This window comes from Pristis pectinata, chromosome 3 (assembly GCF_009764475.1).
Source record: "Pristis pectinata isolate sPriPec2 chromosome 3, sPriPec2.1.pri, whole genome shotgun sequence".
Taxonomy (NCBI): domain Eukaryota; kingdom Metazoa; phylum Chordata; class Chondrichthyes; order Rhinopristiformes; family Pristidae; genus Pristis; species Pristis pectinata.
Genome location: NC_067407.1, coordinates 45,663,803 through 45,688,721, shown reverse-complemented (window position 1 = coordinate 45,688,721; position 24,919 = coordinate 45,663,803). Strand labels below are relative to the sequence as shown.

The window sequence follows — 24,919 nt, the reverse complement described above, 5'->3', positions numbered from 1 at the left end:
ATGCACATGTTGCTTTTTAAAAGTATTTTTGCAAATAATTTAAGTAACAAATCCTTTGTACTTTTATTTCTACACATCTGGGTTATTTCCAAGTTGTTGAGTCTCTTTTTAAAGCTGTTGGGCCAGATTTTGCCAGCATTTCAGGTTGGTGTATACATAGGTGATTTCTGGCAGGCCATTTTGGGTGAGGGTTGTTGCGTTTCTCTCAAACCGTAACATTCAAGCTTTCTAATGCTGCCTGTGATGTGATACCTGGTTCATTCACTCAGCAAGGCCAAATGTAGGGATTAGCAACCTTCTCTGATGCTCACTGTGGTCCATTCCTTCTTGCAGTAGCAAAGTAGATTTCAGCCTGATACTCACGAAACAATGATTGGTAGCATCATGGAGCTCAAAGTAGTAAAAAATGTTTAAGTTACATTACGAAGTTTTCATTATTTTTACAACTGAAGATATTGAATATTATTTTGTGTTGGAACAGCAGGAAAAAGAACTAATGACCATAGGACTGATGTACATTCCACAAATGCAAATTGGTTCTCCTTTTTCCCCTTAACATGGGCTTCTCTGCCAATGATGAAGTCAGGATATAAGTGAACACTTTCTATCCATGTAATTTAAGTTACTTTGTTGATTTTTGTCTCTCTCCAGTCTTTATGAGCTTTTCTTGTGGAAGTCAAAGGCTGCATTTTTGTGTAGGCCTCTGTGATTAAGGGGGGCAAGCCAACGGTCCTCAAACTGTCACATTCCTTGTGATTTTGGAACAGCAGGAAATGTTTTTTTTTAAAAAAAGAGATATTGGAATGATTTTCAGTTAGTGCTTGAGGGCTTGATTTTTATTTAGTTCTTGCCAAATGCTTGCTAATGGGGAAGAGAACAATTTGCAGCCAGCATTCCATTCATTTTGATACAGATATCTTAATTCCAGATGTGCCCTTCTGTTGAGCCCAAAAGTCAAATTGTACATGAATTTATAGATTGATACTATAAAATGTGTACTCATGCTGGCTCTTAAGCAATGCGTGTCACAGAGAAAAAGACCATTATAACCCAACTAATTACACTTTTCTAAATATTCTGTACATTTTTTTTTACATTGAAAGAAGTCAATGGCAGATAGCAAAATTAACGTTCTTTCCAAATAGCAAAAGCACTTGGGTTGGATGCTGGAAGCAGCCATTAGAGTCATTTCAGTCATTTTCAGAGTCAGTTAATTGGTGGGAGGTGAGGGAAGAAGAAAGTAGATCTTCATCAAAAGATGAGCTGTTGGCCCGCTTATCCACCTTTTGTAAATCTAAGTATGATAATTTTAAAAACTTGATTATCTTGTATTCGGCACTTCTTTTAGAATTTTGATCTTTTAAAAGTATTTGTGATCATTAAGACCAATTCTGCTATATATCCACCATTTCAAAGATCCTACCATTGAAGAAACATTTGCAACACTTAGTTTCAGAAAATGATATTCACACAAGTTTATTGAAGCAGAAGTAGAAACTTTCTGCTCAAATGGGCAGAGTTTAATGTGAGAATCAGTGACCCTCAAAAAGAACACATTCTCAAACATTAAATGGGAGTATTGACTAGAAGTAGTGAGATTTGCAGATGTCCTGATATGGATATGATCTGATCAGCTGAGACAATGGAATCAGTTTGTGTCCAAAAATTATGGACTCTGGCATAACTTTGGTGGGAATCTGTTAGGGTGGCTTCAAACTTGCATCAACATGTTAAGAACCTACCTTCCCAGTGGTGGGGTGTTTGCAGGCCATAAACCACCTTTCTGTACCATATTGATTTCTGAACAAAATAACTCTTGCAGACTGCCTTTTTAACTTGAAGTTTTAAAACAAAAATAGCATGTGAATGCTATCTGATATTGGATCAGTAATTGCACCCTTAGAAACTTTATAACGCTTCTGATTTTGTGTCAATTCAGAAAAACATGCTTCCTGTTTAATTGGCAGTGTTTTAGTTTTGAGCTGCTTGAATGAAGAGGAATAATAAATATTATTAACAACCATGTCAGTTATGAAGGGTGAATTCTTATGAAAGGAAGCTTGGATTCCAGCTGTGAGAAAAGTCTTGATTGCAGTAATGTTGGGTATGATGTGAAATGTTGAGATGAATTTGAAGGATCCTTATTAATTTGCAGAATGTAGATATAGCACAGATTGAAAGATTCTCACTCTTTGCAGTCAGGGAAACCTGGATCTGCTTTTAATCGCGGAAAATGTATATTCCAATAATGACCAAGGGGGAATTTGGTTAGAAATAATAAAAGATCTGTTAGGAAAAAAAGTAGATGGTTGTTTTTGCTTCTGACCATTATCAGCTTCAAGTTCATTTGCGATGTCTTTCTTCCTAGTTGAGTAGAGAGCTAACACCTTGTTACATAAGAGTTAAAGGGTGTCTGGAGAGTAGGAGCTCCATTGTAACATGAGATGGGGATCCCCTGGGAAGAGGTTTGCCAAAAACTCTTCTTTTTGTCTTTAAATTGTGACAAATTCAGCTATAAGTCAGATCCACTGATTCTTGTAGAAAGGTGAAGTTGAATACTATTGACAAGGTTTTTTTTGTTATTCATTCAAAAACAGGGTGGTGGTGACTGCCCAGAAATGAGCATCAGTGCAATCAAAATCGCTTTGGAAATTTCCCTTCCCGGTTCTTTCATCTACGTCTTCACAGATGCACGATCAAAGGACTACAGGCTTGCTCACGAAGTTTTACAGCTTATCCAGCAGAAGCAATCTCAGGTGAGCCACGTCTCTAAATACACACTCGTCTTCACAGGGTGTTACTGTGACTTTTAGACAAAAACTGACAATGTTGCAATATTTCAATGATTCGCCTAATGTTTTGTATTCTTCCCCCTACTTCACTGTCAACCTCCAGCGTGATATTCAGAACAAAATAAATCCACTAGCTAATTTTCAAGATGTTACTCATTTGGTAAATACATTTTGCCTTTCTACTGATTGGGCAAGGCAATCCTCTTTATCAACTATGTTCATCTAAAAGTTCTGTTTTATTTTGCTTCCCCATGACAATGTAAGTTGTTCTAAGCTGCTCGAGCTTCTTAAAGTATTGGAAGTCTGATCCATGTAGAACCTTATCTTCTGGAATGACAATTAGCCTGCTAAGTCTCCCCTTCCACTCCATGTCCAATTTTCTTATTGCAACTTTGAAACTAATGTTTCTGTATTCACTTTACTACATGTCTAATGGTGAGTTGAATTGTGGAGCTTTGATCCATGTCATGTATTTCTACCTCTAACATCACTCTGTGTTACCCCTGCCTCAGCTCATCTGCAGATGCCCATGCCATGCCTATTTTATTTGTAAACTTGACCCTCCAACACACTGCTAGCTGGCCTCCCTTATTCTGCTCTAATTTAGCCTGTTGTTTGTGGCTCAGACCAAGTTTTATTCATCCATCATTCTTGTGCTTGCTGGCTCTTAATTAAGCAGTGCCATGAATTTAAAAATCTTGTCCTTTTCAAATTTGTCTGTGATCACACCCCTCTGTAATTTCTTCTGGGCCTACAACCCTCCAGGTTATCTGTGCTACTCAATTCTGACCTCCTGAGCATCTCCAATGTTAATTGCTTTTCCATTGTGGGCTGTTCCTTCAGCTACTGCAAGCTTTGGAATTCCCTCCAGAACACATCTGCTTCTCTCAAACTTGCCTCTTAGACCAAGCTTACATTAATCTGCCTTATTATCTCCTTGTATGGTTTGGAGTCATTTATTTTCTCAGTGTTCTGGTGAAGTGACTTGGATTTTGTTAATGCATTATATATATTATTTATGGAAGCTATTATGACGCACAAGGATCTGCTATTTAGTGGCAAATCAAAATGATTTTGTGTTTTTTTTGGAAGACAGAGTGTGTAGCTCATGTTGTCTTTAATGGGGGAAAAAAAACCGAGCTACACACCCTTACAGTTCTTCATGGCAGTCCTCTTCAGAAACTTTATTGCTCTCCACTGAATTTTTTTCGATTTGGCCTGGAGTATTGAAGTCAATACTGCACATAGCACCTCTTATACTGTCCCAATAAAGCTAGATTAGATTTCAGCATTCCTTTGACATGTGGCACCTCTTTAGCCAAACATTCCCAATCTTAATTTTGTTTTCATTGCCTGCAAGCACTGATTAGATATGTTTTTAACTGCTATGTTGAAAATGTCCTGTAGATCTCTCTCCTTTTCTTTACCTTTTGCATATTCCTACCCTTCCACAACTAATCACATTGTAACTGCAGAATCTGAGAGGATATGTCATTGCACCCCTTGCTAAATTCAACAGTTGTTTTTACGCCTGCAAGTTTTACCAAGGAGAGGAGGAAGAACAATACTATCCTCACAGTAAGCTTCTGCACAGCACACAATTCTGACTTGGACAAATATAGCTTATTTTTGTCAAAACATTGGTTTCCTGGATTTCTCTACTTAGCATCATTGTGGGGACATTATCATCACAAGCAATTCAAAACCAATATTTGCCCTTGCCTCTGGACAGTGAGGGATAAGTAGTAAAGAAGAAAGTTCTGGAAGCACATGAATAGAAAATTTAAAGGAAAAAAATCTATTTCTCCTACTGGCACATTTTGTCTCCTAGCTGTGCATCTGCTACCTTGTAACCATTGTCCTAGCATGTGCTATCTTTGTGCTATTGTACTGCAACACATTGGCCATGCACCTGATTTAGTATGTAGCGCAAATGAAGACAAGATCATGTTAATTTATTACAAATTGTAAACCACATTTCCAAATTTGCTTTTTCCATTCGTAATTGGTTTTCCTTCTCACATGTACCAATCCTTTATCAACTTTTCAGCCATGTATCAATTTGCCCCATCAATTTAAAACATGTACAAGTTGTGAATCATTGTCATTTGACTCGGGTAATGCTTTTCAGAAATCCATGCCTATTGAAATGAGAAGAGTTTGTATATACTCGGAGAAGTGAAGCAGCATTTATTTATTTATATATATGTGTGTGTGTGTGTGTGTGTGTGTGTGTGTGTATATATATGTGTGTGTGTGTATATATATAAAATAAATTTAAAAATATAAAAATATAAAAATTAGCATGGTTGAAGGCATTGGTGAATTGATATCCTCAAGTATTGGGGAAGTAACTACTTTATTACCCAATGTTAGCATTTAACTTATTAGCACAAGTCAGATGTACAGCAAAGCTCCCTGTACACAGTCAAAAATGGTGAAATTCCACTTTTGATGAAAATCTGTGTTGGGTCTCAATTTGAAGGCTCAAACAGAACCAGAATTAGTCTGTTTAGTTCCCATACAAAGCATCGTAATAGCCTTGGGATTGGGGGAAGGGGGGGCATTGTGGGGGTAATCAATTTGATGCTACTCAAGGACGCTTTATTGAAATGACACCTTCCAATTTAAAAACTAAAATTCATTTAATTTACTGCTGATGTGGCCAACAGGGTGGAACAACTTCATCGGTATTTAATCCTCCATTGCTCTTCTTTGAGGTTCATTTATTGTTGGACTGCCTTCGAGTTAAGAAACATAATCATTTGGTCTCAAGTGACATCTATTGAATTGAGTGAGCCAATGCGAAGTTGAACTTACTAACTCTGTGCTTCCACTGCTTCTAAGGTAGCAGAAATGGTTAATGGAATACCCAGACTCTATATCACTGAATTACATCAGTTAAAGCATTCAGTATTGAAATACAGCACCGTCTTGCAAGTCTGTCTGTCAAGAAATCTTATACTTTGGTCCAAAGTCAAGATTGCTGTAGATAAAAGTAATTGAGTTGTATCTTCCTTTTCATTGGATAAACCTCCACTTACAGTGGGGAAGGGCATTACATGAGATCTTTTGTTGCCATCCTTGGTGATTCTTGGACCAGGAGAAAAAGAAACTATATTTAATCTAAAATTAGAAGCAAAGAATTTTCAGGTCTAAGGTCAGATTGATTTGGGAGTGATCTGCACAAGGGTTGTGCCGTGATGATCTATATCATTATCTGGAACTCCTTGAGCAAATCAAATTCCAGTAGTAATTTAAAAAAAGTTTTCCAATGTTGTCAAGTGAATGATTTGGTTGGCCATCCTACTGCATCGTTCTGTGTCTGGCTGCAGGCATAATAGTGAAGAACTCAAGGACTGCTGACTTTGTAGTATTATCTACAAAGGCTATAATCAAGAAATTACAGGCCAGTCAACCTAATCCCTATGGTGGGAAAATGATTGGGGTGGGATGTGGGGGTGGGGGAGGAGGAAATAACTTGAGGGACAATATGAATTTTCATTTGGGAAAGGATGGATTGCTCAAGGATAAAGTAAGTTTATTAAAGAAAAATCAGTATTAAGGATTTTGATAAGGCACCACAAGGCAATTGGATATAAAATTGGCTTGGTGGCAGCAAGCCAAGAGTCTTGAAGTATCTGGAAAGCAGTGTCTTGTGCTTTCTGCAGGGCGCAGTACAAGGTCCCTTGCAATTTGTGGTATCTTTAAAAAAAAATGTTGGCTTAACTGTGGGGAAGTGATTGCGAAAAAATTAATGAGCTGGTCAGGTGGGAGGAAAAGAGTCAAATGTGATAAATATAATCCTACATTTCTGTGGATGGGATGGGACTGTTGTAGGCAAGGGATGGGACAGAAATTGGGAGGAGGGGGAGAAATTTGGAGGATCAGAGAGACCCAGAATACATGCCCACATGTTCCTGAATCAAATGGAGTAGCTGAGCCATTGAACACAAGAACAGGGTGATTATGCTACAGCAGTACAAAACATTGATTAGACTGTAGCTCAGGTATAGTGTATGGTTTTTGGTCAACAAACCTGGAAAGCTAATGTGCAACAAATGGAGGATTTATTAGAATGTTGCCAGTGGAGAGTTGGGTAGGTGGAAAAATTGGTTTGGGTGCACTTGGAAAAGATGAGATTGATGGGAGATTTTTGTGAAGGTGTCTAAAATTTGAGGTTTGGATTGAATGGATAAGAAGGCTCTTAGCTGAGAGCCCAAAAAACTGTTTTATGGTTTTAATGTAAGAGATAGATGGTTAAGGCATGAATGAGTTTCTTTGACCAGAGAGGGAGTTTGAAACTTCTGCCTGAAAGATTTGGTAAATCATCAGTGCATTTTAGTAATAAATAATGTGCATTTGAAGTGCTGTAATTTTCAACACCAGAAACCCAGAGCTGGGAAATGGAATGAGTCTGAATAACTCTTCCTTAGCTAGTGTGGACATAATGGATGAATAATTCTTTCCATACAATAAATTTCAGTTTTCTTTTTGTTCAGCAACCTAAACTCAGAAACCACAGAACTGTCATTTGTGGGTCAGCAAACATCTCAACAGCTCTGCTGAATAGATGCATTGTTCCTGGAGTCATTTGAGGCAATAATGATGGTCTGCTGTATTGGTGCTCAGTTTTAACCCATGACAAATTCATGATAATATACTTTTTGGTAGGAAGTGGTAACATTCAGCGGTTAAAATGCAATATAAGCAATTTGATATGAAAACCAAATTGAATATGTGTACGTGCAAAATAGATTGAAAGCTATAAATGGACGTTGGAAATACTCAGCAAGTCACTCAACTTTTAACTTTTCAGACTGATCTTTTGAATAAGAAAATATAGTTTAAAATACCTCCCAGTCTCCATATTATTCAATGCACTGCATAATTTCAATAAAGACAGAGGTAATGTATGATTGCCACAGATAACCTCATTGATGGTGTAGATTAAGGAAGATCCTTTATTAATTTGTTATCTGAGAACTTCCAATGGAAAATGTCTAAGTCTGGCTGATGAATAACTGAAAGTACCCCATGAAAATGAGCATGTTGGCACTCATTGTTTGAGCTCTCGTATCAATGGCAAGGACCTGGAGGTTACCCTTGCCTTTCATATCATACACTCAGGATTGAGTCACTTTGTTCTGGTAAGGAGTACTAAAGGAAGAATATTGCGAGTTGGAATTTTCTTTTGTCTTTCAGAGAATTTTGACTTTGCAAATGTGACAAATTTTCAGGTGTCGAAAGTATTCTGAGAAATTTGCTGTCTGATGTTATTTTAATACCTAATTCTAGTTATGAAGGAATAAAACAGATAACTGATGGATAGTAAGTATAAAGAATTATAACACTGACCAATTCAACCAGCTGTTTCAGTTGTCGTGCTAAATCATTGCTATTGAACAACTAACATATTTCAGACAGTCTGGAAAAAGTTTGTAACTCGTGCAAAACAAGTTGTGGTTTAACTTAAATTTTCAATTTTCCATTTTAGGTTGTATTTGTGCTCACTGGGGACTGTGATGATCGAAGTCATGTTGGTTATAAGGTCTTTGAAGAAATCGCCTCCACAAGTTCTGGCCAGGTCTTCCATCTCGACAAGAAACAAGTGAATGAGGTAAAGTTGGAACTAAGCATGCTATAGCCTGGCAAGATTGCTTTGGTCAACAAAGGACCTTCCTGAAATGATATTCTCTCAGAATCAATTGATTAAGTGTCATCAGCTTTTGGTTCTATTTTGAGAAGACAGCTCATCACCACATTCTTGGGGGTAATTAGGGATGGGCAATTAATGCTGATCTTGAGTGGTGCCCAGATTCCAGAAAATGAAAGAATCAAAAGTACCTATGCTTACTTCCTCCATTGTTTGAAATTGAGGTTTGCTGGATCATCGATGCTAACTTTTCCCTGGTATCTCAAATCTTTCTGCACTTAATTTTTCTTCTACAGCATACGAGCTTGATTTGCAATTTGCTTTGCCTTTGCTCCAAATCTTATCAATATTGGTGGCTTTTGGAACCAGTGACCATTGTAATGTTAGCTTGAAAGCAGTGGAATCTTCACAACGTTGCACAGTGTTGGTAATAGGTATCCAACATAGTTTGTTCTTCTGCTGGATGTGACAGTTAACTGAGGATAAATCTATCATTCTACAGATCTGGCCATGTATGTGGGAAACCAAGATTTATGACCAACTTTGAGGCTGGCATTAGCCATTTCGCATCCTTGCATCACTATCAATTCTTCAATTTGGCCAACTTTATTAGGTTAGAGTGTATATACTCAGACTGGATGAAGCAAATTCATCAAATTCATAGCAAATTCAACTCCCATCCAGTTTGTTGAGTTCTGTCAGAATTTTGTTGATTTTCTTTTCCCTCGCTGTTGCCTCCTGAGCTTTAGTGAATATGCACCTCATCAGTCTAATCTCTCCTGATGCAGCAGTCCTGCCATCCCACTAATCAGTCTGGTGAACATGTGGTACACTCTAATGGTAAGTATATCCTTAGAAAAGATCAAAAATGCACACAGTATTGTTGGTGTGGTCTCGCCAAACCCTATATAATTGCAGCAAAGCATCCTTGCCCCTGTACTCAAAGTCTCTTTCTGTGAGGGCCCATATACCATTTGCTGCCTAATTTGCACGTTAGCTCTAAGTGACTGGTGTGCATGAACATCCAATTCTCTTCGAACATTTTCTGCTACAACAGCATATAACTAATATATTGTCTTTGTTTTTCCTATTGAGGTGGATAACTGCATATTTATCTATGTTGTACTGCATCTGCTAAGTTTTTGCCTGCTCACTCAGCCTAGGTTGCCTTGAAGCCTCTTTGTATCCTCCTCACAATTCACGATTTAGTGTCATTGACAAAGCAAACTACTACATTTTGTTCCCTGATCCAACTCATTGATGTATATTCAGGAGATCTGAAGCCTAAGCACTGATCCCTGTGGTACTACGCTCGTTACCACCTGTCAGCTGGAAAAAGACCCACTTATTTCCACTGTTTCTTGTCTGTCAACCAATTTTCAATCAATGCAAATACATTTTCCACAATACGATATACTTTGATTTTACACAAATCTTTGATGTTGGACTTTATCAAAGACTTTCTGAAAATTCAAGTACACCACACTACTGATTTTTTTTTCCCCTTACCTATTTTGTCAGTAGGTTTGTCAAACATGATTTTCCTCCCAAAAATCCACTTTGACTTTGTCTAACACCATTGCTATTTTCCAAGTTTTGTTATCCTATCATTTGTAATAGACTAGCATTTTCCCCGTAGTTACTCCAGCCTCCACGGAAGCATTTGCTTCCTTTGAATTGCAGACATTTACTTTCTTTTGTTTGCTCATGGATGACACCACTAATTTCAGTCTGGTGTCTTATTAGGAAATAAGCATCAGTTTTTCCAGAATTTGACATTAGAACTTAATGATTCATGCCTGAAATAACATTAGGAAGTTATAATATTTAGAAGAAAAGGTGAAGTTAAGAGTGGTCACCATTTATCATCACAAACTGGAAGACGACTACTGCTGAATTGAGACATGAGGCACTGCAGATGCTGGAAATCTGGAGCAACGAACACAAAATGCTGGAGCAACTCAGCAGGTCAGGCAGGATCTGTGGAGGGAAATGAAGAGTTGACGCTTCATCAGAAGTCCTGATTAAGGGTCTCAGGCCAAAACGTCAACTGTTCATTTCCCTCCATAGATGCTACCTGGCCTGCTGATTTCCTCCAGCATTTTGTTTGTTACTACTAAATGGATTTGTGCAGTTAAACATACAACTCCACACGTTGCTATTGGAGATAAAGTATTCCTTTCGGTGGGTGGCATAAAAATGGCATCCCTGCCCATCCTCCAGATCTGTGCCATTTGGCCTGTAACATCTTTCATTGTTTCCACTAAAACATATCATTTCACGTTTCTCTGCTTTAAATTTCATCTACCAGTTGCCCATTCAATGTGACAGCTAAGTTATGTCCTCTGACGGTCCATTACTAACCTTGGTATTTACCACATCTGCACATTTTGTAATATGTGGAAAATTTTGAAATTTTGGCCTGCACATCTACATTCAAATCATTAGTGAATGTATAAAATAAGCAGTGACCCTGGCACTGAGGAACACCAGTCTCTACCAGCCTCCACTCTGGTGGGGGGGGGGGGGGGGTGGGGTGGTGGTGGTGGTTGGGGTTGGGGTTAGTTTTATTCCATGACCAACAGTTTGGCTAACCTGCCTCCCATGAGACTTGGTGAAATACTTTCTGAAAATCCATAAAAGCAATGCCTATTGCAATTCCTTTATCTTTATTATCAAATCAAACAAAAAATCAAACAGATTGGTTAAACATGAACTACTGTTAACAAATCAGCCCTGGCTCTCCTTTAGTAATTTAAACTTTTCCATGTTCCTTTTACTTTTTTTCTTGATTGATTCTTTCTAACAGCTTCTCCATTGGTGAGGTTAAACCTACCACTCTGTAGGTGCTGGTACTTTGTAAGTGAAGATATTATTCTGGGCATTTTCCAGTTCTCCAGCATTTCCCAAGTACCTTAGGAGGATTTGAAGATTATGGCAATCCGTTCTACAATCTCCTCCACTTACTTCAGCAACCATGGAGATGTCTTTTCTGAATGAGATGACTTGTTCACTTTAAGCACAGGTGATCTTTCCAGTGCAACCTCCTTCAATTTTCTCCCATCCATCATCTATATTGTCTCCCTTTTTTTGCCTTAAGCTTTGGCAGCATCCTCCCCATTTTGAAAACCTGTGGGTCAAGGGGGCAAAGTTTGCCCATCCTGTCACACAGGTCCCTGTTGCTGTGCTGCAGATGCAATTTGCCTCGCTAACCTCCCAGTCTCAGAAGTTAAATGGATAAGGGAATTTCTAACAGATGGGAGGTACTGTTTGTTTGTTGGTTAATGGAGATTTTGGTGCCATGCTCTTTTGTTTTCCTCCGTGCAAACAACATTGCTAAATGTTGAACTAATGGTACCTATTATCCATGGCTCTCTTTGTATATGCAAAGGAATCTTGCACATAAACATTTTCCCTATGGATCCAGAATCTGTAGTCTGTTTTTCCTTTACCCTTTTATTTACTGCAGTTCATTGTCAGTACACATTAAAAAATCCTTCACTCCAAGGAATGCTTTGAATTATTGTACAGATGTTTCTAATAAGCTCCATTGCATGTACGTTGAGCACTTATTGACACATGAAGATTCCTTCATAGAACCTGAAGAAGTAATGGAAAGATTGCAAACAGAATCTTTGGGAACAAATGTTGATACAATCTTTTAATGAAGTAATGTGTTGAATGAATCCAAAGAAAACATTACCCTTCAATATTTGTGGTTTACATTTTGTGACAAAGAATGTCGCTTTGGTTGGTTTGGCAGAAGTAGTAAGCTGAGGTATGGAACATACTTTATCAAAGTGCCCTGAAATACAAACATACTGCTTATCATGTTAAAAAGCTTAATACTTTTGATTAAAACCATATTCTTTCTTCTGGCAAAATGAATGGAGATAGAAAAATAAATACAATCAAAACATAAAATTAATTAACATTGCATCATTAGAAAATGTTCAGGTATTTAATTGGCAACAGTAAGTGACAAAAAAAACCCCGTGTTGCTGGAACTATTAAGCAATTCGTATGCAATAAACCAAGACAAATACTAAATATTTTAAGAATACTGTCTCTACCCTGAGATTAAACTGAAATTAGTTGCATCCTTGTTCAAAAATATTATCACCCTGCCCCCCCCCCGCCTGAATGATTTGGGAGTGAAGCGAAAATTAAATCTGCTGAAAATGATGATGTGTTAAAAATCCAACACTAATCCACCAAACTCCATTTATCTTGAGTGAAACAAATTAATCTGCCTAACTCCTTCAAGAGGTGGGCTGGCAAATTTAGCATGTCATTGAGTTTAATGCGAGGTGCACAGGTCTCCTGAGCTTCCAGAAATTCTGCAATGAGTTGTTAGACGGGGCCTAATCCAGCAAGAAATGCTGCAGGCTCTCAGCTGTTTTCTTAAATAACTCTGAAAGCCTTTCTCTGCAGAAGTTGTATTTTGAATTCAGGAAATGTTGGAGAATGTTTGATTGTAATTTGGGCTAACTTTGTGAATGTTGACATTCACTTCTGAACTTTAGAACTATCCACTTTCTAACTGGTCTTTCCAGCTCCCAATGGCACTTTGGGTGCTATTCATGCTGCCAAATTGTGGATCCTAAAGCAGGACTGTGGTGCAGGGCTGCAAGAGGTTCAGGTGTAGGAGCAGCTTGCTTCTCGTAATCCTGCAGCTGCACAAGTGCATTGGTTCTGCGAAGAAGTGCATCATTGCTTCAGCTATATAGGAAGAGTGTGGGTTTCCTCTTTCGAACAGCAACATCTGAGGAGGCTTACCATTTCATGTCAGATAATGCCAAATATTTGCATAGATTGGACCAAAACTCATGGCCTGCTGCACCCTGGTGAGCATGCTCCACTTCAGTCTGCAGTGATCTCCACTTCATGGCCTCAAAATCCTTCCAGGGGTCGCAGGATCTCGGTTGTCGCACAACAAGGCATCAGGCAGGTGAATGATGTTCTGTTTACCTGAGTAAAGATATCCAATTTGCTACCAATAAGGTATTTTGGAATAAATAGATTAACTTGGCAGGTTGTTGAATGGGTATTTATGCCACAAAATTGCAGCTGTAGGTAACAAGATCTCTCAAGCATGTGTAGAATACTCGCAGGTGACAAGTGAGCAAGTTGTGGCTTGCTGAAGAAATGCTTTGGGTGTTAGATGTGGAGGTGGCCTTTAGTGTGTCAGTCCATGTCTTTTGCAATAAGTTCAATCTCTATTCTAGCCACAATTTCAAGGCATTCAGAATAATTGTCCTGATGTGGGGTCTTGAGCTGAAACATCAACCATCCCTCTGCCTTCACAGATGCTGCCTGACCCACTAAGTTCCTCCAGCAGTTTGTTTTTTTTTGGCTCTAGATACAGCATTTGCAGTCTCGTCTCCAGAATAATTACATGGTTGTAATCAAAATTTATAAATTCAGCTCTCTATAAATGCACTAGCTTAAGTAAAAATGCACATTCAAAAATGAAGATATGGATTCGGGTGCACGTTTCCTATAGTTTAGTGTCAGTGGGGAATATCAGCAAGACTTTCTGGCTCTGCATGAATCCAGAGTGAATTTGGGATAATTTCAAAGAGCCATAGGCTAGGGAGACATCCAGGGGGAATAGGCCATTTTAGATCTGCTATTGTGTATTAAGATGAATGGGAAAACACACAAGCTGGCAAAAGGTAGTGGTAAGCCTGACAATTGGGGAAAGTTCAGAATGAGCGAGTATATAGAAGGGAACAGAGGTCAATGAACAAAACTCCCTTTGAGAATGAGGCTGAGGAAATAGTAATAGAACAAAGAAGTGGCAGTTAAGAGTTAAACAGATTGTTTGTATTCATCTTTATGGTAGAAGATACTAGGAACGAGCCATTTAATAATTTAAAAAAATATGGGGAGGAGTTAAATACCGTCATGAGACACTTGGTATTAGGCAAGCTAATAGGGCTAAAGACTGGAGCTGATGGTTTGCGTCCTTGGATCCTTAAAAACTGGCTACAGAGATGCATTAGCTGTTACCTTCCAAAAATCCTTAGATTCTGGAGAAGTCCCAGAGGATCAGAAGTCTGTCAATGTGATAACCTGAACAAAAAAGGATGAATGGCCATAAATGGGTAACTACAGGCTGCTTAGCCTAATATGTTAAGAAATTTTGGGATCAATTATTAAAGTGGTAGTAGCAGATCATTTGGAAAGTCATAATCTAATCAAGGAGAGTCGGCATGTCTTCACAAAGAGAAAATCCATCTGACAAGTTTAGAATTCCTTGAAGTATCGCCAGAGTGGATGGAGGGATCCAGTAGATGTAATATTGGATTTTCAAAAGCCACTGACAAGGTGCCACACAAAAGGTTATTTTGCTTTTGGAGGTAACATATTATCATGGGTACAGGATTGGCTAACTAGCAGGAAGTAGCAAGAAGGAATAAGGGGGCCAGTTTCAGGCTGGCAGCCAATAAGCAGTGGCCTGCCACAAGGATTGCTGCTGGGACCATAGCTGTTTAGAGTACATGAATGATTTATAGGAAGGAAGAATAAGTACTGTAGCCACATTTGCTGCTGATGCAAAAGTAGTGTGGAAAGCAAGTTGTGAGGAATATATAAACAGTTTACAGACAGATATTAAGTATAGGGCAAAAAGTTGGCAAATGGAATATAATGTAGGAAAATGAGAAGTGCTCTTTGGAAGGAAGAGTACAACAGTTTATCTTTTAATGGAAACCTATTTCTTATGAAGTTATGGCTCCACCACTGTCTGTACAAATCACCTATGTACAGAGATGTAGACACAAGAGTTGAACACCAGGCTTGGATTTGTGGTACAGTAGAAAGGGATTTTGGGGCTTGTTGTACATGAAACATAGGAAAGTAGCAAACTGGTACAATTAGTAATCAGGAAAGTAATAGAATGCTGACTGTTATTTCAAGGGCGTTGAAGTAAAACAAGTAGGGAAATCTTAATACAATTGTGCAAGTCACTATTGAGGCCACATTTAAGAGTACTGTGTACTATTTTGGTACGTTATTGAAAGATCGATTTTATTCGTGGCAGTACAGAGAAGGTTGGCTTGGATGGTCCTGGGGACAGAAAGATTGTTCAGACTTCGCTCATAAGACAGGTGGATTTCAGAAGAATGAGAGGCGATGTTAATGAAACTTTATATGATTCCTAGCTGAGAGATAAATGCTGGGAAGATGTTTACCTCATGGGATGACCAGAAGGCATAACCTCTGGATGACCAGAAGGCATAACCTCAATAAGGTGTGACTATTTAAGAATGAGCTGAGGAAGAATTCCTGCTCTCAAGGGGTTGAGACTTTGGAATCCCTTGCCCACAAAGCTCTGAAGTCTGAGTTCTTGAATATATTCAAAGCTGAGATAAACTTTTAATTAAGAGAATCCAGGGTTATGAAAATAGGTCAGGAAAATAGAGTTGAGGAAAGTTGGTTCAGCCATGAACTCATTGAATGACATGGCAGACTCAAGGGGAACAAGAGGCCTAGTGTTGTTTCTATTTCTTTTGGTCTTGTGGCTCTACCATAGTCTGTAGAAATTACTTGCAGAAGGAGCTCTAGATACACGTGAAGAGTTGAGAATACCTGGTTTGGCATCTGTGGTGGAGGAAGGATTCATAATGCATGCTGGGAAACAAACTTGGTAAAAGAAGCTTTCGCTCTTATTTGCCCTGCACAGTGGTTGTGCATGTGCTTTCATACGATGATGTGTAAGTTGACATAAAATCAAGTTGAATTTAGCACTAATATATTTTTTTAAAAGTTTAAATTAGTTTCAACTGGTCAAAAGGATACTAAGGAGGCAAAATCTCAATGGTGGGTTATAAATACTGGATTGAGATTAACAAAATTATGCACTAGTTATAGTTTTCAAAGGCATAATGAGCAATATTTGATTCATTTTGAGATATTAAAGCTGTAGATGGTATTTTCAAAATGAATTCAAAGCTTACTTTTGGAGATTGTGAGAAGTTCTATTTTGTTTTACAGTACCAGGGTATTGTCAATTGCTTATCCACTAGTGGGGTCTATGTGAGATAACTGGTAAAAGTTTTGTACAAATTTGGTTTATCAGGTTTGACAAAATGTCAAGGCTCCTTCATGAGTCTGACACTCACCAGAGTATGGTAAGTGGAGTCCTTTCATATCAGCAAGCATGTTGCTTTATTTAAAAGAGGTGTGACAAAAGGAAAAGTGAAAGACACTTTTGGTATCCTTTGGGCATACGGAGTTGTTGGCATTCAAGTATGCATTTTTCCCTTATTAAAATGCACCACAGTATTGCAATACAAGAATGCTTTGTTTTTGCATCAAATGTATTCTGTTACTTTTCCATACTTTTACGCTAATAAGAGATTTAAAAAAATTTATATTTAATATTTAACCGATTAATTAATAATTAATATGTAACCAATTCATATTTTGGTATTCTGGACAAACCTTGTGGGGAAACCCACCCTGTGACTTCCACACCACTGTCCCCAACCTTCTCTTTAAATAGCAGTATGAAATGTGACTTAATGCAATGTGAAATATGGTGCTGATCTGAGAGCACTAGACAAGTTTGTTGGCAGTATTTACACTGGGATGAGCACAGAAATGGTCCTTCCACAGGCTGATGAGTTCTCTGCGCCATATTGATCCACAAATGATGATGCAAATTGATTAATTTATTCAGACTGAATACAAGCTCCTATAAATAATTCACTGATATCCTCTGATGACTAGATAACTGGTTTAGCTTCAAAATAAGTATTCCCATATTGGCAAAGCTATAATCTGCTTCAAGAATGTGGAATGTAATGCCATATTCTAGGCAGATAATAAAGGTCAGCTGCTTGGTCATTTTGCCAAGTGCAATATGCGTGATCCTCTGTATAATAATTTTGCATATTAGCTCTATTTCAGGAATGTTCCATTTACAAATACTTGTGGTTGTGTTCTGGAACATGATGTTATTATTATGAATGATTGTGAGTTTGAGGTTTTGTCCATTGCCTCCAATTTGGATTAGGTACTTATAAACAAAATACAAACATAACTGCAGGACGAGATTTTTAGAAACATTAGTTTCAATGTTGAAACAGTTGTGGTGATCGCAGCATGAACTAGAACTGAAGGAGATGAGAACCAGCTTTTTTGCTGTGAGGGTCACATTTTGGCTCAAAGTTGGTGTTCTTACCTTCACTTTACCTTTTTGGACAACTTAATTTGCCTTTGGCCAACTTCAAGAGTGTGTTATCAAAGTACTACAAGCACATTGCCTGTCCCACCAGGGACCCCAAACACCCTTGACCATTGCTAACAATCCATCTACCACCCACATATCAGTCAACCAGGCTGTGCTCCTTCTCCCTGTGTACAAACTGAAACATGAGAATCCAGTACAGAAAGTCGTACAATGCTGGTCTGAGGAAATGGGTGAGCTTCTATGTGACTGCTTCGAGTTGGTAGACTGGTCCATATTCAGAGACTCAGCAGCCAATCTAGATGAGTGTTCCACCATCATCAGCAAGTGTGTAGAGGACTGTGTACCAAAGAGGTCAATCTGGGTGTTCCCAAACCAGAAACCATGGGTGAACTGAGAGATCTACTCCCTACTGAAGTCCAGGTTTGCAATGTTTAAATCGGGTGTTCCTGACCCAAACAACATCCGTAAAGCTATCAGGGATGCCAAGAGACAATGCCAGTCCAAAATAGAGTCCAGACCAGCAGTCGGTTGTGGCAAAGCTTGCATGCCTCAATGGGCTACAAAACAAAGTTGGGCAGCATTACCGACAGCAGCGCATCCTTCCTGATGAGCTTAACGCATTTTATGCACGTTTTGAACTGAAGGGCAATGGGATGTCACTACCTGTGCTGACAGCCTCCAAAGCATCTGTACCCGCAGACGTCAAATCAGTCTTCTGGAGAATGAACTGCGGAAAGCACCTGGCCTGGATGGAGTCCCCTGTCGTGTCCTTGGATCCTGCACAGATCAGCTGGCAGGGGTATTTGCAGACTTTTTTTTAACCTTTCCCTACTTCAATCGGAGATTCCCCACCTGCTTTAAGGTCACCAGTATCACCCCAGTGTTGAAGAAAAATAAGGTAACGTGCCTTAATGACTATGGTCCGGTGGCTCTGACATCCACCATCATGAAATGCTTCAAAAGGCTGGTCACGACACATGAACTCCAGCTTCCCAGGCAATCTTGACCCACTGTAATTTGCCTACTGCCAAAACAGGTCCATGGCAGAGGCCATCTCCCAGGCCCTATACTCATAGGGGTCTTCACTGTCCAGATGCTCCAGAGATGTCAGACTATTGTTTATTGCCTACAGCTCTGCCTTCAAATACCATTATTCCAAGCAAGCTCATCTCCAAACTCCTAGACCTGGGGCTCAACACCTCCTTTTGCAACTGGATCCTCAACTTCCTGACCAGCTGACTGCAATCAGTAAGGATAGGTGCCAACAACTCTGCCATGATTATTCACAACACTGGTGCCCACAAAGCTGCATCCTCAGTCCCCTACTTTTACTCCCTATGCACTCACAACTGTGTGGTCAGATTCTGCTCTAACTCCATCTCCAAGTTTGCAGATGACACAGCTGCGGTGGGCTGTATCTCAAATAATGATGAGTCTGAGTACAGGAAGGAGGTAGAGAGCTTTAGTAGCATGGTGCCATGGCAATCTTTCTCTCAATGTCAGGAAAGCAAAAGAGCTGGTCATTCACTTCAGGAGGTGGGGTGGAGTGCATGAGCCTGTTTACATCAATGATGCTGAAGTGGAATTGGTGGGGAGCTTCAAGTTCCTAGGTGTAAACATCATCAATAGCTTGTCCTGGTCCAATCACGTAGATGCTGTGGCCAGGAAAGCACACCAGTGCTTCTACTTCCTCAGGCAAAGGAAATTCAGCAGGTTCCCATTGACCCTCACCAATTTTTATGGACGCACCATAGCAAATATCCCATCTGGATGCATCATGGCTCGGTATGCCAATTGCTCTGTCCAAGACCACAAGAAACTGCAGAGTGTTGTGGACACAGTTCAGTCCATCTCGAAAACCAGTCTCCCTTCCACAGACTCTGTCTACACTTCTTGCTGCCTAGGAGAAGCAGTCAACGTAACCAAAGATCCCTCTCACCCCAGCCATTCTCTCTCTCTCTCCCCCCCCCCCCCCCCCACCCCTATTTCCGTCAGGGAGAAGATACAAAAGCCTGAAAGCACGTACCACCAGGCTCAAGGATAGCTTCCATTACGGCTGTTATAAGACTATTGAACAGACCTCTTGCACTCACAATCTACCTCGTCATGTATTGTCTACCTGTACTTCACTTTCTCTGTAACTGTAACACTATATTCTGCATTCTGTTATTGCTTTTCCCTTGTACCATCTTGACGTATTGATATTGCGAAGTGATCTATATGGATGGCACACAAAACAAAGTTTTTCACTGTACCTTGGTGAAACCAACTATTTTTAATGATGTGAATTTGTGCTTTAAGATCACATTTATTGGAGATGGATTACTGAAATTCCCATTCCCATTGATTTGGGATAAAATAATTTAAAGAAGGGCCTATAAACAATGAGATCGTCACTGCATGTAGATTTGATTCTCCTGCTGACAGGTCCAGGTGCATTTCTTCAACTGACTGTAAGGTAGTCTAAATGATAAGGTGAGACCAGTTTTTTTTCTCTCATACAGCAGATGAATGAACAAGTAATGAGTTCAACACTCAGTGATCACACTGTAGTTTGTTACAATGGTAATTCTCATGCTCAGAGGGGCTTAGTTACCTGGGGAATCTTCACCTGGGAAGGCATGGGTGGTGAAACTTCAGTAATCCAATCCCCACTCAATTTTTCAGGCAAGGAGCTCTGGCAAAAGAAAACTTCCATCTGAGAGCCATATTAACCAGTAATTTGATACATTGCTTACAATTCCTTAATGTCTGTCATTCTCCCCTTTATTTCACACTGTTTCTTGCTTTATCCAAGTCTGTGCCTTTATTGCCCTTAGTAATTGGTTTATTATCATCACATGTATCGCGATACAGTGGGAAAGCTTTGTTTTGCATGCTCTCCATACAAATCGTTCCAAAACGTAAGCATCTCAAGGTAGTACAAAGGGAAAATAAATAACAGAATGCAAAATATAGTGTTAGTTACGGAGTGCAGGCAGATAAAAAGGTGCAAGGACCATGGGGTACATTGAGGTGAAGAGTTCATCTTTAATGTACAAGAGGTCTGCTCAAGAGACTTCTAACAGCAAGATAGAAACTGTCCTTGAACCTGGTGTTTCATGGTTTCAATCTTTGGTATCTTCTGCCCGATGGAAGGGAGGAGAAGAGAGAATGTCTGCCTTAACTTCCAGACAAAGAGACTGCAATCAAAAATAGGCAGCAACATCTCTACCATGATCATCCTCAACTCTGGTGCCCTGCAAGGCTGCATTCATGACCCCCTACTTTATTCCCTATACACTCACAACTGTGTGGCCAGATTCTGCTCTAGCTCCATCTATAAGTTCACAGGTGACACCGCTATAGTGTGCCAGATCTCAAATAATGGTGAGATGGAGTACAGGAAAGAGATAGAGAGCCCAATTGCATGGTGTCAGGACAACAACCTTTCTCTCAATGTCAGCAAAGCCAAAGAGCTGGTCATTGACTTCAGGAAGGGGGGTGGAGCACATGCTCCTGTATGTATCAATGCTGTTGCCTCCCTTTTTCTCTCATATCCTCATTTCTTGTCCTCTCTCTGCTCTGTTTTCCCTCCTTACCCACTTTGTCTGTATCTTGACTGGTCACACTGATTTTTATCTCCCAATATCCCCGATGTGTTTCTTTTCCACCTCTTTGCCAATATCTTTCTCCCTCTTTGCATTTGGAGTTTCTTCCTCCCCTGCTCTATCACCACCTTCCACCCTCCCACAGTCTCCCTTCCTTCCACACTTTCATCTCCCACTCTGGAGATACCTGTCCACATTCTGTGCCATGCACCTGCCTCTATCTCCTGGTCCTAGCTGTACTCCTGGCTCCATTACTAGCCATGGTCCAATCACACCAGCCTCTTCAGTTGCCCAAGGCACTTGGGGTAGATGAGAGCTGCCATTGGGTTGTGACCTTGCAAAGAAGCGGCAGAGTATTGAGGCAAGTATGGTATTATTGGAGGTTCTGGATTTTGGGTAAAGATGTTAAACCAGGACACTGCCTCCCAGTGAGATGTAAGTATACCATGATGCTGTTTGGAGAAGAATGGGGACTTTACCTGCTGCTTTCAATCAATATTTCTTGTGTACTCAATACATCACCAAAAATTAATTACATGGCTGTTAATTCATTTGGTAGCTATGATCTTGCTATATAAAGTTTGTCCACTGTCTCTTTACTTGCAGAAACAAATACTTGCAGAGGATCATAAAGTATTTTGTGAAGCTTGGGCATTAAATAAGTGTGTGTTCATTTTTAAAAGAGTGTGAAAATTTCAGAATTAGTAGTAGTAATAATTGCTGAATATTTTGAATCTCTAAGGAAGATTCTTTTTAAGGTGGGTTGCTTCAGAATCACATTTTACACCCAGGATTAGATCAGCACATTTTGAATGTTGCTGATTCAATACACGTCTAGGATCTATGCCTTTCAGGACTTAGATTTCATCTTATAGTGTGGGATTTATGTGCTCAGCTTCACTTCCAGTGGGCCACCATAGTTTGTACATGTGGCCTGTTATTTGTTCTAGCCCGCACTTTACCTCAAAACTAAATTCCTTTTAGATTTGACAAATTATTTAGTTTGCTGAAAATTATGGCCTATTTTAATGTCTTATAAGGTCATTTAAGGCAATTTTCTGCAGGCCAGAGGCATCTCATTGACACATTTGATGAATGATTTCACAGTTTTGGCAATTATGGCAATTCATCACTCTGAATACTTGGTGTTCTAGATTCCGTTTTCATTACTGAAAGAATTTGAACAGAAGCTTGTTAGCAAACTAGGAATGGACAAATTTAACAAAATAATCAAAAGCCAGCCAAAAGTTTTATTTTTTAAGATCAGAAATTCTTGGTTTAATTATATTATTTTAATAGTCTGTACATGGCTCATCATTACTTGCTCAGAAGGAAAATGTGTCATAGGAGCTTGTGAAATTAATCCCACAAATTAATTAAAACCAGGTGATTCCTTTCTTCAACCAATACCATACAAAAAAATCAAACATTACTGATGTTTCTTGTGTCCTGAACAAATTAATTGTTAACTTAATTACTTTTATTAACCAATAAGAACACATTGCAAGTCCAAAATCATTAATCTTAATGCTGCTTCTGCTAATGTGAGAATCCATCATTCTTAATTTTAATACTGATTCTATTAACCCAGGAGGACCCATCGGGAGTCCAAAAGAACACAGTTATTCTCTTTTTTTATTTTTTCTCTCCTTTGCATTCTTTACAAATTTGTCAGGAGGTGGGGAGTGATTAACTGTTCTTTCTCCAGCAATGCTATCCTCAATCAAAAGGTCAATGAGGCAAATGGAAGGGGAATGAAAGGAGGTGAAAAAAAGCTAAAGTTGTTCCAGTCTTGACAGATCAGTAAACCCACTGACTGTGTATCTAGGCAGTTGGATCAAATCTTTGTATCAAATGACAACTGAAAATTCAACAATTGACTGTGCCACTTACTTTTGACCAAGGAATGATACTTCATTGAAAGGAGCCAATTGACCCAGCATGCTCTTTGAAAAAGCTGTCATTTGAGTCTCAACACCCTACTGTTTGCCTTGAGCTCTGCGAATTTTACTTACTATAGTATGAATCCAATTCCTTTTATAAAAATTCTTACTGAATCCACTTCCATCACTCATTCAGGCAGCGAATTCCTGATCATAACAATGTGCAGCGTAACAAAGTATTTTAAGTATATCAGTTCTAATGGCGTTTGCAAATTACCTTAAGTCTGTGTGCTCTAAGTAACAGTTCTTCTGTCACTTGAAATCATTCGTCTTCATTTTCTCTATCCAACACCTTTAAAATCTTCCTTTAATTTTCTCAATTATCACCCACAGAATTTTATTGCTGTAATGGGGGAGCCGTTACTACTTTTATTTAAAATGACCTGGTCAGTTTCTCAAACTTTTGAATTATAAAATACATTCCAGATTATTCTATCAAAATTTGAGCCTTGTGTATTTTTAGCATAATGATTTGTAAAGATTCAAATGCATGTACCATATTTTGTCTTTGTTTATAGCTAGCCTTGATCCTTTAATCTCAAACACAAAAATTAATTCCAGTTAAGATAACTGTATTTTGACATTGCAATCAACCTCAAATGTAGCATTGCTTTTGCAAGCTCTGCAATGAATACTATGTGCTTCTGGAAGTCCTGAAAACTCATTTAAGAAAATCATTGAACCTAAGTAAGTGATTACTGTCACTGATTCCACTGTCGACCGTTAATGAAGATTTCACACACCATCCAAGTTTGATTCTCTCAGAGGATTCATCACCAAACCAAGATTGGATGGCAATGTAAAAATGTTCTGTTTTGAAGCATGAATTGTAACAGTTATTGGAAGTATTTTGGAGTAATATTTACACATTTGGATGAACCCCAGGATTACAGAATAAGGGGTGCTTTGAGTAGATTTTGGCAACTTCAAATCAGTTCAGAAGGTGGTGAACTATGTGCCAATGTTTTCTGTTGGCAGGTGTTTGGAATAAATATTCCTTCAGACCTTCTAACCCTGACTGGCAGAGGCAATGGTGAAATTTACATCTTGGTTTATCCACTTTTGTTGAGGCAGGAAAAAAAGTCCATTAGTTAACAGAATTATCTTAGGGCTATGTTCTCCCGAGTTCTCATTTGCTCTAAATTCCAGAATATGGTTGGTGATCTCTCTCTGTTGCTGTCATTAGGCTTATTAGATTTGCTGGACTAAGCAAACAGGAAAATCAGATTGTGTAGAGTGCAAATCTGTTAGGAGGCCTGTGTAATATTTTATTCATTAATTTTAATGGCTTGAAAATCTAAGTTGTTAAGCTGCCATCAATTGTAGATTAACTCATAAATAAATCTCTTTAGATGTCTGGCTGGAAGACTTGGTTTATTGCCCTTTACCAGTAGAACATAAATTCAAATCTAGCCCAGATTGCACAATAAAATTCTCTCTGCATAGAGGAACACTAGAAAAGGGGGATGAGGCAACCAGAAATCAGTTCCCATTGTATATATTTGCCATGGCGTAGTCATGCTCATGAACTGGATTCTTTCTGAGAAGTGAGGGCATTTGGCATTAAGTTTAAATGGTGCACTAAGAGTTGTTTATCCCAAAGTGTGGTGATGGTAATGGGGACAGAAACAGACTTGGCCAGAATCTGTGCTTTATCTGACCTATTTGTGCTCAATATTGATAGAAGTACAAAAACTGGTAAAAGATTCAATTTTCTAACAACATAGTTCCTTATC

At 39.0% G+C, this 24,919-nt stretch overlaps 1 protein-coding gene across 1 annotated transcript in view; it reads left to right on the top strand.

The window, feature by feature from the left end:
* hmcn1 (hemicentin 1) overlaps nucleotides 1–24,919 on the top strand; it is a 361,968-nt gene that overhangs the window by 59,199 nt on the left and 277,850 nt on the right. The window contains 2 exon segments of the mRNA XM_052011513.1: nucleotides 2,598–2,756; nucleotides 8,290–8,412. Coding sequence (XP_051867473.1) covers nucleotides 2,598–2,756; nucleotides 8,290–8,412 — 282 coding nt within the window.